Source organism: Populus nigra, chromosome 8, assembly GCF_951802175.1.
Source record: "Populus nigra chromosome 8, ddPopNigr1.1, whole genome shotgun sequence".
In the NCBI taxonomy this organism is placed as follows: Eukaryota; Viridiplantae; Streptophyta; class Magnoliopsida; order Malpighiales; family Salicaceae; genus Populus; species Populus nigra.
In genome coordinates, this window is record NC_084859.1 from 16,924,457 (window position 1) to 16,943,205 (window position 18,749).

General features: G+C 31.9%; 1 protein-coding gene across 1 annotated transcript; it reads right to left on the minus strand.

The window, feature by feature from the left end:
• Positions 1-6,610: 6,610 nt before the first annotated feature.
• LOC133702274 (peroxidase 7) lies at positions 6,611-8,456 on the minus strand. The gene is made up of 3 exons (XM_062126585.1): positions 7,948-8,456; positions 7,304-7,646; positions 6,611-7,198 (listed from the first exon to the last, which is right to left on the minus strand). Exons 1-3 carry the CDS (start codon positions 8,392-8,394, stop codon positions 6,786-6,788), a joined length of 1,203 nt encoding a protein of 400 aa, XP_061982569.1. The 5' UTR covers positions 8,395-8,456; the 3' UTR covers positions 6,611-6,785.
• Positions 8,457-18,749: the final 10,293 nt, after the last annotated feature.

Below are 18,749 nucleotides of genomic sequence, written 5' to 3' on the forward strand. Positions count from 1 at the left end.
TATAGGAGCATGTACATTCATCTCAAAATCAAATAAAAAAAATATACTATGAATTTAATTTTAACTGAATAAATATGTTTTATGTGATTTAAAATTAGAAACTTTGAAGATTTTTTTATAAAATACTAAATTAAATATCAAACATTTTTATTCAATAAATAACCAAACTCGTTAATTTATCAAGAAAAACCCTAAGGATCTATTAAAATTAGTAAAAAAATATTAAATATGAACCTGACTGATGCATGTGTTATAATTCAAGGGGCAAGAAAACCAATTTCCTAGAGGAGGATAGATACTAAACAGCACAACCAAAAGTTTGTCTCCTAGCTATTACACTGTGAGGCACCTAGTTTTTGTCTTCTTTTCCTAATATACTGCTAACTAAGCATCCATTTTCTCTGATTGAGAGCACATCATATGGATTTGATCGGTTGTACTGTTTTATAGTAAAGTGAGGTGGCCAGGTTTTTGTCCGATTATAAAGCCTGTTGTTTTTTTAAAATTAAATTAACACACATTAGCATAAATTACATCAAATTAATAATAAAAAAAGTGTTGAATATACATCTAAATATAGAATATAGGTGGTGGTTATGATGACAGGTGGTGGCACTTTTGACTGGAAATGGCTTGACCTGCGGTGGTGATCTCGATTCGAGTATATAATATGGGTGGTGGTTATGATGATCGGTGGTGGTATTTTTGACTGGAAATGGCTTGACGGTGGTGATCTCGATTTGAAGTTGGGGGGTGGGGGCAATTGCCTACGAGGAAAGGGGAAATAAAAGGGGAAAGGGAAAAAATGAGGATCATGGTTTTATTTTTGTATAAAATTGTGCAATAGTAGGGTTTTAACTATACTAGATCTTTAATATTCTCTCTACCGTGTTATTTTTTTTTTATTGTGCTAAAAACCAAGAAAACACCAAATTTTTTATACCCATATATAGATGTTCAGCATGCATGCGTGCATGCGTTTTGTGAGGTGACCCAAATGTCATTCAATCCAGCCCCAAAACTGTAGCTTTCAAGTTTTCTTATCCATGCAAAAAGCAGAGGCACCAGACCACAATTTAACTTTTAGTAAAGGGTAAAAAGAAAGGAAAACAGCTATGAAAATTCTCCTTTATTCACTTTGATCGAGGGAGACAAGCAGTTCTTTTCCCTTTGAAGATGACAAGACTGCTGGTGTTTGATGTTTCAAAGCGTTGTTTTAAAACTACAGTCTCTCATATATAGTGCAGGCAATACAGGAAGGCAGGTATGGTTTGAGTCTTTGTTACAAAAGTTTCTTAAAGTGATTGAACTCCTCAAAATCAAAAGCGAAGACAGCATGATGCTTTGATTGCCAAAAGTAAACCATCTTACTGCCCGTTCTTCTAGACTTGTGGCAATGGCAAATACTAACAAAACATGCATATGGGCGTCTCTGTCTTGACTTAAACTTGCTTTTAGCAAAGTTTTTATAATGATTGAAAGTGAGGGAATATAATCCATTACAAATATCTTGTCACCTTTATATATATGCAGCATCATAGTATACATAGTGTTATAGTAACACTAATTTGTGAATTTGTAAATTATAAGTCTGTAAGATTATTAAACATGTAAGTATACTAATCAATGGTTATTTCAAGCAAATTATAACAGTCTCCTAGTTAGGCATGCTAGATATGCAAATTTACTCTTCCTCCTCCTCCTCCTCCTCCTCTTTCTTCCTGGTGCAAGTTTAGATTTTAGATACTCTTTAAATAGGTCATTTATATTGGAACCGATGCATCAACAATGTTGGACTGGAATCATGAATGGATTTCCCATGAGGGGGTAAACCCAAATCCAAGATTCATATAACTTATTATAAGTTCGAATTTCTGATACCTGCTTCTTAGGCAGTTGAAATGGACGTTAATATTTTAGAAGAAAAAACTTATAGGGATATAGATTGGTACGTATATCTCCCATGATGAGGAGTCCACGTATAAAACACATCTATAGAGGGGTTAAGACTATCATGGACAGCATATAAACAAAATATTAGTTTTTAATAATTTTTTAAAAAAAAAAACTAACAAAAACGAGAAGATGGAAACAATGTCTATAACGGGCTCTCTTTGAAAATTTCTTTGCATTTCTCCCTGTCAATATCTGTCTCTACAAGTATAACGGCTATATATTGAGTTGTGAAACTGTGTGCATTTTCATCTATGATTATGTATTGATACATAAACACATGAAATAGTATAATCTTGAGGCTTCAGTAGATTCTACGGTTTGGAGAGTAGAGGCACACTCTCTAATTACTTCATCAGTAGTGAAGCAACTAGGTTTAATGCTTGTCTTACTTTACAAACAGTAAACTGTTTTCTTGTAGCCTTAATTAGAAATCAAATCTCAGATAATAATGTGAAGAGCACATCCACTTACCAAATGTTAATCTAGTTATTTGTGTTTAAGTTGGTGGTATTAAAAAGATTATAAATGTAATTTGGAGAGAATGAGTGCATAAACCAAGGAAAGAAGAGAAAGGAAAAGGAAAATAAAAATAAAAAGGAAGCCACCACATGTCTCCATCAACTACACGGGTCGCACAACTAGTAGATCTCGTTGAGACGTTTCAGGGCCACCAAGGATGGTGGCGTTTAGACATTAGAGGAAACTGCACACGTTGCTAAAGCGCGATAGCTCCCTTCACACGCTGACGCGTGCAATGTATATGTTAACCTCTTTGCCACTACTTGTTGAATTCACTTGTAATTTTTATTAATTTTAAATTTGATTCATCAAGCTTTAATTATTTTAAATCAATAAAATTGAATCATATCTCATGCGTCAAGATTTTTCCTTGATATTGAGGGATCCCTATTCTAGGAAACCAAAAAAATATTATTAAGTTCAATTCCAAATAAACTCAATTTTAAAGGATCAAGTTGGAAAAAAAAATTGAGTGAAAAAAAGTGTTGATCTTTACCCTTCCCATGCAATCGAGTACTTGATTCTTTAAAGAAAAAACAGTTGAATATTTGTCTATTGGTAAAATTCGATTCCCATAATTTTAATTGTTTCAATTAATAAAATTTCATTTAATTTTACCAAAATCAAGCATTAACTGAGCAATAGATTTTTTTCCTGATACCCTAGGATCCTACAAGTTAGACAGCCAAAACAAACCATTAAACTCGATTTCAAATTAACAGAACTTCATACGAACAAATTGAAGTATTAAAAAGAAAAAAGAAACCAATCAACCAAAAAAGAAAAGAAAAAAGAAACATTATATTATAATCTACAGTCGAATCTTAACTAGCTCGTAATCTTAATGGGATGATTTCGAACCCACTCCATGCACGAATGCTTGCGTTCCACAAAGGAATATGTGATCATTCAAAACGTCATAACTTAAAAGTAAAAAATCCTTGAACAATATATAGCTAGCTAGATTCCCTTTTCTCTCTGTTTGGCCAGGCATTGGACTTCCTTTTTTCTTTTTGGCAGTGCAAGTTTTTACGCTGGTCATCATAAAGAATAAGTACTTGATCGATCGTTTCAAATATATTTCTCAAAGTTCGAATTAAATCCATCCTTGTTTCCTGTCTAAGTTTACTCGGGACAAATTAATACAGCCATACAGGCAGTTCCTTGCATTAAAAAACATACAAGTGGAGGTAGCCAACAAGAGGATGAAGACATGGTTGAGGCAGATATGGACAGAGAGGACCCTTTCATGGTGATTCATGCATCTTTAAGAATGAAAGAGACAGAGTGGCAGCAAATGTGGTAAACAGGAGAGAAGCAGGGATATTTTGGGAAATTGAAATGAGGAAAGAAAAGGGACCCTTCACGCCAGCTTTACACGCAAAACTATGGTAATTTGGGCCTTCTTTCCCCTTTCATAATTGTATTTAGTCTCATCCTAAACAAAAGCCCAAACCCAAGTATTTTTTTAATCATTATGTCTCTTATTCCACCTCTCGTGTGATTCATAGTATTTTTAAAAATAATATATTAAATTTTTTTTAACATTAGTATATTAAAATTATTAGAAATTACAAAAAAATATAAATTTAACATTTTTCAAGTTAAATATACTTTTAAAACGCAATTCTAAACAAAAAAAAACAAATAAACATTGATTTCATATTGAATCAAAAGTGGAAATGGCGGTCCCCTCCTTTCACTTGCTTGTGAAATTACAACTATCTCTTAATTTGCTTTAGCTAACTCTACTAATTTGTACTTCTTCTCTTTCACTTGAAAAATCTTAGATTCCACAAGAATAACTACTTATATTTAATTTTTAAAAAATAAACATAAAAAGAGAGAAAATAAAAAATGTTTTTTAACTTACATGAAAATATTCTTATTATTTTTAATGGATATTGTATTTGATTTTCTCTTTTATCATATATCGATCTCGCTCTTCAAAGTGAATTCCAGCGAGTAATTAACTACTCAAACTTTTTCCACTTTGTTTTCTTCTTTTTATTTAAGGATGTATAAATCCAAATAAAAAATTCGAAGGATTTGAAATGGTTACCTTACACGGGAGTTCCTAAATGATACCTTAATTATTACAATATTACTTCAGTTGTAGACTGCGAGTATTCAAATATTACATATACAACTGAAGAAGGGCAGCCCTCACAAAGGAACATCATGCTTTCTGTAAACCATAATACAATTTATACAAGCAAAACCATTTTTCACATAAAGGAAAAAAAAAATACTATATGCTAGTAATTTATTATAACTCCTGAAAAATATTATATACATATATATATGCTAGTGACATTTTGTTTTGAGGTTTTATATAATTACTTTTCGGCTTAATTCTTCCAAATTACGTACCCACTCATTTATTTTCTGTAATCTTTTTGGTCAAGTGGTGATGACTGAATAAATTACATGATTCGGATGGATTTTTTCTTTCTTTCTTGGGAGATAAATTAATAAAAGGGGACAGTAATTAGTAAAACCAAGGGCAATTGGCAGCAATAATTGAGAGAAGCAAACAAAAGAAGAAGTGTGGCATAATCATGAGCATTCAACATCAAAAGAAATCCCCAGATATTATCATTATCATCATTTACAGATATCTCATGGTTAAATGATTGGTGGATAGGAACTGTTTGGGAAACCAATAATTATAAGAATAAACTGTAGTGATCTCACATTATATATATATATATAAGAACTAACAAGAAAACCTAATTAACTGTATAAAAAAAGAAGAAGAAACAAACACAAACTAAGACATAATTAAAGAAAGTTGAGCTTGAGTACTCTGGTACTTCAATCTCCTTTCACCTATTGGAAAGGGGATTTGGACCACTAGGAACTTCATGGGCGCTAGCACTGAAAATTCCTTCTTGCCATGGTAATGGAGATCTATGAGCTCGAAACCGGCCTCTCCTTCTACTACTCTGTGGAGGAATGTGGATAACATTAGCCTTTGAAACTGTCTTTGCATTGCCCATGTCAGGTCTCGTAGAAGAAAACTCCATGCGGCTTTTCTTGAAATATCCTCCATCCCTTGTGGTACCAAGTAGGAATCTATGGTCTTTGTTGGCCATGGTGGTGTGGAACATGATAAGAAGGAAAAATAATATGGTTAAAGAAGCGAGATAGGGAGATCCTACATCACTAGCCATGCAAAAAAATGGATTAATATATATGAACCATAAAGAATCACACAAGGTTAAGTGATTTTAACATGTATATATATACACATTCATGTCCAGTTAAACTAAGGGTTGGCAAAGGTGAGAATCAAGCTTGAAAGGGAAAGAGAGGATTTGTGTCTTGTGAAGAAAGACTTGTAATATGAATATTTCAAATGAGAGAGAGAGAGGAGTCAAGCTAAAAGAATATATAAAAAGAAGGAAAGCAAAGGGTGGTGGACTGCTTTAGCAATGTGTCGAGGGTGATGGGGATAAGTGGATGGCTTTATCAATGTCCTGTTCTAATGACGGTGAAAATATGCAGAGAGCCAGCTAGATAAATAATGTTTTTTTGGGCTTGACGACGAGAGGGGTTTCGTTTTTTTTTTTTTTTTTTTTTGTTTACCGCTTGATGATGATGATGATCTTTACGGCAGTGAGGGAGCGTTTGGAAACAACCTATAGTCTCCTGACCAGGTGAGTCCTGAAAGGAGATTTGTTGGGAAATTTAAAATACACATTGAATATTTATATATAACATACCCATCTTTAATAATAGTATCTTCACATAGTATCCCTCACAATTTGTTATTTTGTCCTCCGTATTTGTAAGGAGAGGGCTAAGTTACGGGGGCAAAATAGTATCTTCACATGATTCAATTGGCATTACCAATTTGTTTGGAAGGAAATTTAGCCTTTTCCACGTTTTGAATCATGTATTTCGTTCCAAATTTTTCTAGCCATATTAACCAATTTCATAGGATATTTAATTAGTAATATCATAAACTTTATTATGGATTCCGATTTAAATTCCATTTAATCTTGTTTAAGGTTTACTTAATCCCTGTTCCTCACTGACCGAGTCAGACACATGAAAACATCATGGAATGCTTTAGATAAAAACAACATCACTTTGCAATTCGCTAGCTGTTGGAAATTAAGGTTAAACATAGACGGTCAAAACTATTTTGACATTATAGATTGGTTAATTTGTTGAATAACATTCTCATTTTTGATACACAGCTGATAAACAGGAAGACAAAATCATTTTAAAAAAAATACAAAACATGGAAATTACGAGCAAATTAAACTCAGAAAACAATTACATTACACAAACAAAGTCTTTCAATAATTAGAATTGACGGAGTAGCACTTGGTTCGAATTTCACCTCCGTCTTGAACTGCAGGGACTAGAATATTGCCGAGCTTTGTCATCGACACTGCAAACTGGTGATCGAAGAAATCGGAAGGCGCATCAGCCAACGCATCAACAATTGGAGAAGTCCTTGAATCAGAATATAGCGATTGATCTGTGTGCAGAAGTCCCATCTTGTCTTGAAGATTCTTGTAGTAAACATTGTCAAAAGTCCGTGGGGTTGTAGCATCTAGATCAACATACTCAGAGGCCCATCTGCATTTTCTTTTCAAGAAGTTCGCGTATCTATAATCAAGGGATTCATCTTGTCTGCCGGTTCCTGCATAGTTGTACAGCCTATATTGTAGTGAACCGCATGTAGCCCTGCCAATTGTATGTGCCCCTGTCAAACACAAAACAGAGCATTAACTACATTTAGTATAGATCCATATCCACATTTGGCTCTCAAGTTCTTAATTAAAAACTAATAATTATGCTATTAATTCACCTGAGAGAACCACCAAATCAAGGACATTCAAACCATTAGATTGGTAGAATTCAATCAGGGTAGTGATGTTTTCCCTGCCCATTGGCACCAATTCAGCATCCTTGTCAATAGAAACTTTCCCATCTTTCCTTCCATAGGGCACGTCCCAGTATGGACCGCCAAGAAGAACGGTAGCATCTCTAGAGGCTGCGGTAAGAATGTCAGCGCACGATACAGTTCTTGGGCACTCTTTCTCCATCTCAGCTTTGATAGCATCGATTACTTCAAACCCCCTAAGAGACTTGCTTGCCTCTGCTGTTCTCTCACTTCCCTCATGGTTCAACAGAATGGAGCCATCACAACCCTGTAAAGAACGATATATAAATAAGCAATTAATTTTATGCCATTGAGGAAAGGTAGGGTTTAATTAAAATCACTTGTAACTACATATGTTGCTCGGATTTGGGTACGAGCATTGTACAGGGGTGCAAGACCGAGGGATATGATTTGCTAGATTTATTTTTTTACGTTGATTTGAGAATTGGAATGTATGAAGGTCATTTGACAAGAGCATTTGAGCTAAAATATTCAAATAATAGAAATTGTAAATATAGCTAAACAAAATAAATGTACAAACGAAGGAAACAGTTTGAAGGGATTCTTACATGCACGGCACAGTCATGGAAGTGCAACCTCAGGAGACTCGCAGCAAGGGTTCGGTCCTCTTCAACCCATTTGGTCACGTGTTTATTAATGATGGATTCAGCTTTAGGACAGCTCTTGCTATAGTATCCAAAAGATACCAGATCATCTGAAGGCAAGTTATCCAGCAATGTTGAGATCTCCAATGAAGGTACATGATAATCTTGTTCTTCTTGGTCGTAATGTTGATCATTCTGTGCTGGCGTTCTTTCTTTTTCATAATTTTTATCATACTTAGCTGGTCCCTTTTCTTGATCTTGGTATTGGCCCTCATAATCTTGATCTTTCTGGACTGCTCCTTCGTAATTATCATGGTAGGCCGCGCGTTCATATTTTCCGTCCTGGGCTGAGGCTAAAATCAAGGGAAGAACAAGGATGAGGAGAAAACCAAAGGAAAAAGAGCACTTCATTCCTTCTTCTTTTTTTTTTCTTTTTTGGGTTAAGCACACTAGTTCGGACGAGAAGATAGAAACTTGAGCTTATTGGGTTGTCATGCATAAAATTCCTAATTTATATAGAATGTATGCTAGTATTCTTCAAAATGATCATGGGATATTTTATTCGTTAGGTAGGGAACTACGTGAGAGGCACCCCCTCAAATAAGAGATGACTTGCTAGAATGTAGAGTTCAGAAACTCGGTCACTTTCATTTTTTTTTCTTAAAAAAAAAACGATGGACTTCAAAATGCTTGCATTGTTGCCTGCCCGTATCCCTACGCCAAAGCTGGTAGTGGGGGGGTGCCATAATAAAAATAATTGACTTTTTTTTGCACGATTTTATTATTCTACTTGGGCTAATGGCCTGTCATTAATGTACGGGTTGGTTTTATACTAGACCCATCACAGAGCAGTGGTTTAGGCCCAGTCCAACTGTAGATGCTTGTGTTGTTTCGGCTGCACCCCGTCTGAGATGCAGTGACTTCCCAGCCAGCAATATCGAAGATATTTCTATCATTAGAAGAAGAAGAAGAAGAAGAAGAAGAAGAAATCCAAAAAAAAAGAAGATTAAATTAAAGGACAAGAGCATAAATAAAAGATAAAATTATAATGTAATCCATGTCAAGGAAAAAACTGTTAATTTGGTTCATCTAGTTTGAAAATTACAAGCTAATGCTATCATTTTTTTTTCATTATTCCCACACCCCTTGCCCAAATAATCCAAACCGTTCATTCTTTCTCCTTCCGTTTCGATTCTCCGTAGAAAAAAAAAACATTTACGAAAATCACCATCGCCACTCTCATCAATTTTCACTTACAATACATGTTTAATTTTATGACAATCTAATTTCAATTATATTAAGTCAAGTTTCGTTTTTTTTTGTTTTTTGTGTGAAAAGCCTTGCTAATAGTGCACATTTTCCTCCAAATATACAATGTGGTCCTTACTACAAAAAAGTTTATATCATGCGGAAACCTTAAATTAGATTTCGAACAATCTAAAATTTTCAATATTGCCCCTCGAATTTTTTAATAAAATTTTCAAAGTTGTAAAATTTCCCAATTTGATATCTCATCTGAAACGGTCACAAGTCTTAAAATGAAAGTGTTAAATTTTTTCATAAACCAGTTGTCATTTGTACTTTAAACAGAAAACATTCATGAATATTAATAGAAGAACTCAATTTGAGGAATTTCTAAACTTTCAAGAACCCACTGGAGAGTTCTTAGTTGGGGGATTCAATTAAAAATGAATGAATAATATGGTCACAAATTTTCAGTTTGGAAACAAAGTTGGAGAAAAATTTGAGTTTTTTCCTCCAAAATTTTTACTATATGAACTTATCCCACACAACAGACTATCATTGTAGATGCACACTTATAACAAAATTTCACCAAAAAAGTTAAATGGTGATTTTATCTTCCACTAAAAAAACTTAACATTTGTTTTTAAGAGTATTGAAATCTTTTTATAATAGTCATTTATTATTTTCAAATTAACCCTGGACAAATAAGATTTTAACATATTAAATACATATTGAAACGACTAAAATACTATTAAAAGCAAAAAATTTAAACTTGACATGAAGAGGTATTTTTTTATTTTCACAATAATTTTTTCATTATTATAATTTAAGATGAGGGGGAATTTGGTATTTGACTAAATATGAAAAATAATAAACTATTAAAATGTATGGTAAAACGATGAAAATACCTTTAAAGTAAAAAAAAAATAAGTCTGAGGTCAAGGGATGTTTTTGTTTTTCCACAAAGGTTTTTTCGTAATTATAAAATCAGTGCAGGGTCAATTTTATATTTAACTAAATGAAAAAAGATGGGTGCACATGTATGACACCCAGAGGTATGTGATAGGAGCCTCGCATTTTGAGCAGCATGTGCAATGCCTTCAGCATCAAAAAATGTCTTTTGTGGTGTCTTTAGAAGTGTCGATGTATCCTCTTCTTATTGGTGCACCACGTGTTGATGGTCTCGTTTATCACCAATGAATTTTTTTTTTCTTCATTGAAAATTATTGTTTGATCTTTTTTGTTGTTGATATGTCTACTTTAATTTTATGTTGGTGATGTTAACCATTTTGTTCTTCCGTATTTAATGAATTGTAGATCCATATATTATCATTTTTTTATTTAATTAAATTAAAATTAATTTATTCATCTTAGTTAGTTTAAAGAACCGAATCACGAATATTTTTTTATATAACACATTTACTACAAATATCATTTTTTTATGCAAAAAAAAAAAATGCCTGGCCCCTAGTTTTTCACTATTTGAACTTAGACTCCATTAGTAAACACACACTTTCGTCCCTTTATCGTTTTCTTTTGTTGCCATGATTGATCCTCGTTCTAAATGAACTTTCCTAATCTTCTCTTAAATTTCACTTCTCCAAACGGCAACTTTCAACTTCAATCATTGAACACAAAAGAAGCCGTCGACCCAATCAAGCGATTCCAACCTTTAAGTAGACTGACCAGCTCGTCGAGCCCTACTTTAGCTTGGATTAGCTTGATCCGAAATCTTTGTCGTTAATTGGCTTGACAAGTACGAGAAAGTCTTCTAAAACTAGCTGTGTGAACGTGACACCGCGAAGAGTTGTGATTGTGACGTCATACTTATTACAATTTCAAGTTACAAGTCCGTGTTAACAAACCAAACCGAATTGCTCTCGGTGGAAATCTTGTCTGATAATACTTCAACAACTAAAAGAAAGTTGGGAAGCTACCATTCTTCGAAACCCTTGAAACTTGAAAGTCACAAGGACTCGTCCAATGCTAGACCCATCATGTGAACTTCGGAATCCAAGCAAACAGATCGATCAGTTCTGGGGACCAAAAGCTCCAAGGACTAAGCCAAGGGTCACGTGAGCTTAAGTCAGAAATTAGATTGTACTGACGAACTGGACAAGATAAAAAAATAATAATATTGCTACGCATGCTGTACGTTTAGACTAGTTATTCTAGTCATTCAGTTTTGACAATATGGATGTTTTCTTCGGAAATTTGGTCTGAAATTACCTTTCAAATTCAAAGATCAATGCATCCCTGTCCGTGGGATAGCGACCCTTGGATAAATGGCCCGTGACAAGACCTGAACTATATGGGGATCTGACAAGTACTACTAGGGGCAGGGAAATGCGATTGAAAAAGACCTTCCGGGAATTTTTATCTTCTTTTGCTTTAATTAAACAAGTCTCGACTCCAATTTTGGAAAAGGAGAAGAAAAAATTATTTTTCGATTAACAAGGGTTATTTGGTTCGGAGATATAGTAATTTTTTTTTTTTGAGATACACCTAAAAAAGTATGTATTTTATGAGGAGTTGTCTGTGATTTAAAATAATTGTACTTTTGAAAAACAATCATTGTATCTTCAAGTCAAACACACATTTTATATTACTTGTTGAAATGGGTTATCCTAATTGCTTTTGATATCATGCACGATCATACATACCGAATGAGAGTTTTTTTTTTTTTTTTTAAGTTAGCACAATTAAAAAAATTATTTTTTAAAGCAATACATGTAAAAAAATATTTAAAAAATTAATACAGTTGAGAGTGTTGCAATTAGCATCTGCAATATGTGAGTCACGAATATTATATATGATTTCATTATCGCATATACCATCGTGATATGCAAGTTGCAGATAGTATTTACAACTTCTTTAACAGAGACAACCTGGGATTGTCTATTCTATCATCACCTTCCTGCCTAAAAAAATAATAATTTGCATAATCACAAATAATCATTTTCTAGTATCGAAACATAATTCATATGAGCAACATATAACATATTCAATCGTAAATAAAAAATTTAGACCGATAATTAACACAATATAATATTTTATTAAAAACTAAACTAATTATATATCTATTTATAATTTTCATAACATATAATAACTTGTAAACTATATTTAATAATCTCCCCAGCTCGTAAAAGAGCTTGAAACACTCGTGTACGGGTTTGGAGCATCACCCCAACTCGTCTAACTCGAGGTCGGGTCTCTAATATCCATATAGGTGTAAGGAGGACTAATAACATCCCAGCTTGTGGATGAACCCGAGTCGCTCGTGGAAAGGCCTAGGATGCTCGTGGACGGACCACCATCCCTAACACTTTTATAATAAGCAATCTCATTTTCTATTAATACTGCTTTAAGATGCTCAACCTCTTGAAGCCCACTATGATATAAATTAAGCATAGTGTTAGCCACAATACGTCCCATTCCATCGACACATTCACGGATAGTCGTTGCCACTTTCTGAACTTTGTGTACCAAGTAATTAATCTAATTACATACATTGAAAGCCAATTAGTAATCATCATCCATAATAAAATTAATTTGATATTTAATAAATGTAAAACAATATTACATACCAATTGATTCTGTCTCGGATATCGAGAGGCATAGTGCATTGAATTGCATGGATGTCTTAGGAAATGTGACCTGATCGGTGTAATGAAACAACTTGTAATGAATAGATACCATGTCATGTAGGTATCCATATTAATTGTCGAATCCCGCTCCTTAAAAACACGATCTCCCATAGTTGTCCAGAGATCAATGTAAGATACATGAATCACTAACTAATTCTCTTTGTATTTACCTTAGTGACTAATATTATGCAACTCATCTCCAATATCAAGAGACAAAGGCCTATGGTATTTTTTTTGCGATAACAAATCAACCATTAGACTTTCTAAAAATCCAGTTCTACATGGTAGAACGAAATATATTAATGTGAAGTTTCACTTATTAAGAAATCTCATAAATGATGGAACAAATGAGATAATTTATTATAAAAGTGAAGAACAAACCGCTGATCTATTCATCAAATCCCTCATATTGAAGTCATTTGTGACGCTTATAAGATTACCTGGTATTTGCACTTAAGAAGACCTTGTTTAGAGGAGAGTCTTCCATTGTTAAATTGAGTGTTTAAGAACATCAGTTTAAAGAAGAGATTGTTGAGATATTAAGAAATCCTAGTTTTAAATAGAAATCCTTGATAAAAAAAGGATATATGTTTAGAATATTTATTTTAAGCACTAGTTAATTAGAATCTTTATTAAATTATAATTGTTTAAGCTTGTAACCTTTCTATAAATATAAAAGTCTTGTAACCAATATATTAATAATTGTCAAGAAAATTAAATATTTGTGTGTCTATTTTTTTTAACAATTGGTATAGAACTTTTCAACAAATTAATATTTGTTTCTCCTCAGGCTACAATGATTTCATATAAAATATTTTTCTCATTTCTCATATGAAATGTTTTATATTAAAAGGAAAAATAAACATAAAACAATAGAAAATAACTCACGGTTCTTATAAGATAAAAATATTTTAAAAAAATTAGTTTTGTTAATACACCGTAGACTCCACCACTAATTAATTATTGCTGTTTTCTTTTTAAAGCATATTCTTTATATATGCCAAACACCAAAAAGATTTATTATCATAATCAAATATAAAAAAAAAAAATATTTTCTAAAAGATTTCGAGTGTCTTTTAAAGTGCCTTTTCTTTTTCAAAAATTATAATTTAAAAATAATGTTAATTTTATATGTTATAAACGGTACTTTTAATATATATGAGAAAGCAAAATCATCAAAAATCACTCAAATAAACATGAATTAAGTGACTTTTCATATAAAAAATACTTTTAAAATTCATTTTAACTTAGAAAGTTGAGATCACTTAATTTCAAGTCCGCAACTCATTCATTTGATAGATGCAAAATGTGACAATCACGAGATAATATTGCTGTAATTAGTAGAACCCTAGAAGAAATACATTAGGAAGGACTGCGATGTTTAAGACTTTTTTTTATAAGAAATACATTTGTCTCATTCTCTTGGACGTAGCATCCTGTGTTTGATCAATTTGAACATAATCAATTTTCCGCTTGCCACATGTGATATGATTCTGGCAAAATATAACATAAGGCAAATAATACTATACTATAATATATTTTATCTTATCTTATCTTATATGCACCACTCTTTAATTAATTAAGGAATTTTGTTTGGTGTTTAATTACCTACAAAAAAAATACAATATATTATGTGATTGAGCTCGTAATCATCAAATACCACACAGTATAATCCTGTGATTCTTGAGAATAACAGCTGTCGTATTCTCAACAATGATCAAGAAATAATGTGAATATTAATTAATGTTTATCCACAACTATCATCAGAAAGCTATTTCCAGTACCAGCTTGTCTCGGGCAACGATCGGATAGAGACATGGAATAGTTTAGCCAGTGTTAATTAATTAATTCATATATTAATTGAGAATTATACGACCTTTCAGGAGGTGATGGAGACGAGGAGAGGACTAAAGAAGAGCAAAGAGCCAAGAAGCATTCTCAGTTATTTATAAATAAACTAGTGTCAATTAACAAAAACTTAAAAAACTCAGACTTTCGGTGTGAGATATAGATTTATTTACTGTAATTAATTTGAAACTATAAAATGATGATTTTTTTCTCTGTAAAAAATTAATAAACTTGTTATTAGAAATGTCTGAATTATTTCTAAAAGCCAAAAATTAATTAAATTGCATCTAAGGGTTTTTCTATATTTTCATTTTTATTTTTTAGTTATATTGGAGAGTAATTTAATAATTTAATTAATATATATAAGATTTTAAAAGCAAAAATGGTTGGCAGTGTAGCCGGATGAAAGAAACTCATGATATAATCTTTGGTGGCAATAGAGTATGCAACATTGAGGCTTGATTATTGCATGTTTATTTAGTTTTTTTCCTTAAGAGAATAAATTAAACGAGAGAATTGATGGATTTTGGACTATACATAAGGATTCTAGAGGCCTCTCATATCTAAATTTTCATCCCATAATTTCGAGGATTTGAATAACCCGAGAATGTTCTCGTACAAATCTTAAATTCCAACATACTTTTATTTGCAACATATATACATCTTTTACTTTATACTAGTTACATAACCCGCGCGATGCCGCGGGTTATTTTTTTCATAAAAAATATATTAAAAAACTAAAATTTAAAAGTTTTGAGTTTTTCTGCAAAGCTATACCCAAAAGTCTTGGATTGGGCTGCAACGCCTGATCTAAAAATAATATTAATAATATTAATAATAACATTAAACTTACATGATCCAAGTTTAACTGAACATGACTGCAACACTGGATTTAAGAATATTGGATGTGGGTCCGGCTATAAGATCGTTTCATAAAAGTGTGATAATTAAATAGATTAATTAAAAAAACCAACAGGAAGAAAAAAAACTAATAAAGAAAAAGAAAAAAAATTGAATTAATTGGGTTAACCCTTCAAACCAAGTTAACCGTAAAACCTGAGATTCGCGTCATGAAAGTTTGATAACTAAATAGAAAAAAAAATTGACGGGTTTACCTAGATTTAACTGGGTTAACCCATCAAACCAAGCTAACCCGTTAAGCCTAGGATACGTATCATGAAAGTATGAAAATTAAATAGAAAGAAATTTAGCATCAACAAACTAAACTAAATGAAAAAAATTAATTAAAAAGAAAAAAATCCGGGTTAACTCGTCAAATCAGGTTAACCTATCAAACCCGAGATCCGTATCATGAAAATCTGATAACTAAATAAAAAAAATTAACATTAATAAACTAAATCAAACAAATAAACATTCATTAAAAAAATAAAAAAAATAAAGAGTTCTATAATAATAATAATAACAATTATAATAATATAATATAACAATTATAATAATATAATATATTAATAAGTGAAAGGATGTGAAAGGCGTGGGGAAGCTACAGTGTTTTCCCCACGCCTTTTAGTATATTGTTAATATTTATATTGATAATAACTTGAAAGGATATCCGGCTGGCTGTGGTAAGTATCTAAAGTATTTCTTGTTTACTTTAGTGCCTGTGTTTATATATATATATATATATATATATATATATATTTGAGTTTGGTTCTCTTATCATAATTTTATTTTATGTTTTTTTTTTCCATTCAATTTAACTAGATTTTTTTACCCTCGTTAAATACAAAATAACACGAGGAGAACTAAGTGGTGAAAGCAAGGTGCACAGCATTGTTAGTGGCTTCAATGGCTTTTTACCCTCCCATGTCAAATAATTCACCTAATACATAACAAAAAAAAAACATATATCATCATATATATAATATGTAAATAAGATATTTATTAAATTAACCAAAAATCCTAACCTTAACACAAATTATCACAAAAATAAAATAAATTAATAGACGGTGAAAAGGGATTAATTAAACTCAATATTGAGGAAACAGAGGTGTTGTGAGTGACGGCAGTGACAGCCATATTTGATGCCATGGGAGAAGAGAGAGAGAGAGGATATGGTCGAGAAAGAGATCGAGAGAAATAAGGGAAAAAGAGTTTGTGCCACTTTTAATTTAATTGGATGCACATTGCACAAGTCTCACCTTCACATCTTGTACAGCTGTGCTATCTTGAAAAAATAAGTTTCCAAATATATTAGTTTGGATATATTTTTTTGTCACTATACTACTTTTTTTATAAGAAAAACGATGCCGTATATGTACTCATTTTTAAACAATACTTAATTTGGCCTCCTTTAAACAATGTTTGAAGCCCAACCACTGCCCTTGGAAACATGTTTATCCAGGTAGTAATTTTTTTTTTTTATCCTTGATGAGGACTCCGTCCATTTATATATTTATGTATGCGAGAATAACATCATTTTTTTTTAATCTTTAATTAAGACTTAATCAATTTATATATGTATGTGTGTAACATCATTTTTTTTCTAGTTAAATAAAACGGGTTAAATTATATCCACTAAGCTCAACCTCTAAGTAGAGCTTAAAACTCACACTCTAAGATCATTAGTACTTTACTCGGGGATGCAGGAGGTACAAAATGATAAACACACGATCGATCTTACATTATTATATATAAAATTAAAAGAGCTCAGTGTTTTATTATTTATTATGTAAATTACATGGTAAGACTATTGTTTTGCTTTTGAGTGGCAATTTTTTTTGAAAATTTTAAATTTAATCCCTAAACATTTTTTTCTCATAATTGAACCATTTTGAACTCGAATTTGAGTCTAATTGCATATTTTTTAGGGGGCGAGAATTGAATTGAAAGACAGAGAACTGCAGTGAAAAATATAAGTAAAATAGATGATATCTCTTCAATTTATTTACAAAATTCATTTTTGTCCCTCATCTTTTTAAGCTATTAGGTAACTAGTTCCTATAAATGTTAAACATATATTTTTTTACTAAACTTTATTTTTCATTTTTTAATCCTTTTTTGGGTGAATGAGAGAGAGAAGATCACCATATTCTAATTTAGATAGAGAAAGTTGTCGTTAGGAAAGATTCCAACCTCCAAAATGATTTATTTTTATGTCAAATGGTTTCATATGACAATAAGAGTTAATATTATGTTGTTGTTTTTTTTTACCTTGAAAACACCTAAAAACAAATCTAAGATCTGAATTTGGGTTTGGGGGAGGTTTTTTTTGTGTTTTTGGAAGTCATGTATTGGTTTAACAAGGTTCTCAAGATATTTCTTAGGTGTTTTGTGTAAGAAATAAGTTAAAGATGAGTTTTTGAGTAAAAAAAAACTTATTTTTTTAGACACATCATTGACCGGATTCTAGGCACTTATAGACGATGCGTCCGTTATTTCAGTAAACAATGTGTCGCCTGCTCTATTAACAAAAAAAGAAATTTAAAAGCTCACATGATGGACTTAATTTTATGGGTGGGCCAGGAGCTAGGCTTGACTCTCCGACCCAACAACTTCTCCTGACCTCATTTATTTTTTTAAAGAAAATAATTTATTAATAGCTTTATTTTTTAAAAAAATATACAATATAATTTGTCATATATCCCTACATCTACCACAAGCTATGTTAACTGTGTATGTTAGTGGTCACAATCGACGTAGAAAAAATGTATTGTCTGCCAAAAATATTATTAAATCATTTCATGGATAATCCTTTTTTCTTGCTCCTGTTGTCTCTATCCTTTAATCTATATGAAGTGGCCACTGGAATTATAGAACAAGGACTAGAATGAAATAATACAAAATTCTATCTGATCTACCAGACAACGTTAGAATATATTAACCAGATTCTCCTTCTTTTGTTCCATTTTAATTAGTCAATGGTAATTAGATCATCAGTACTATTATTGTTTCCCATTTAAAAGAATTGCGTATCACTGATAGGATGGACCCTCTGATCAATGAACAAGTTACCATTTGCAACGCTTCAAAATCTTAAACCTACGTGCCTTTGCAAAGAAATACTCG

Excerpts from the sequence above, each read along its gene's own strand:
- LOC133702274 (XM_062126585.1), bottom strand. The coding sequence starts at position 8,394 with ATGAAGTGCTCTTTTTCCTTTGGTTTTCTCCTCATCCTTGTTCTTCCC. Across the intron at positions 7,647-7,947 it reads TCCATGACTGTGCCGTGCAT|GGTTGTGATGGCTCCATTCT; the intron begins GTAAGAATCCCT and ends CGTTCTTTACAG. Across the intron at positions 7,199-7,303 it reads TGATTTGGTGGTTCTCTCAG|GGGCACATACAATTGGCAGG; the intron begins GTGAATTAATAG and ends TGTGTTTGACAG.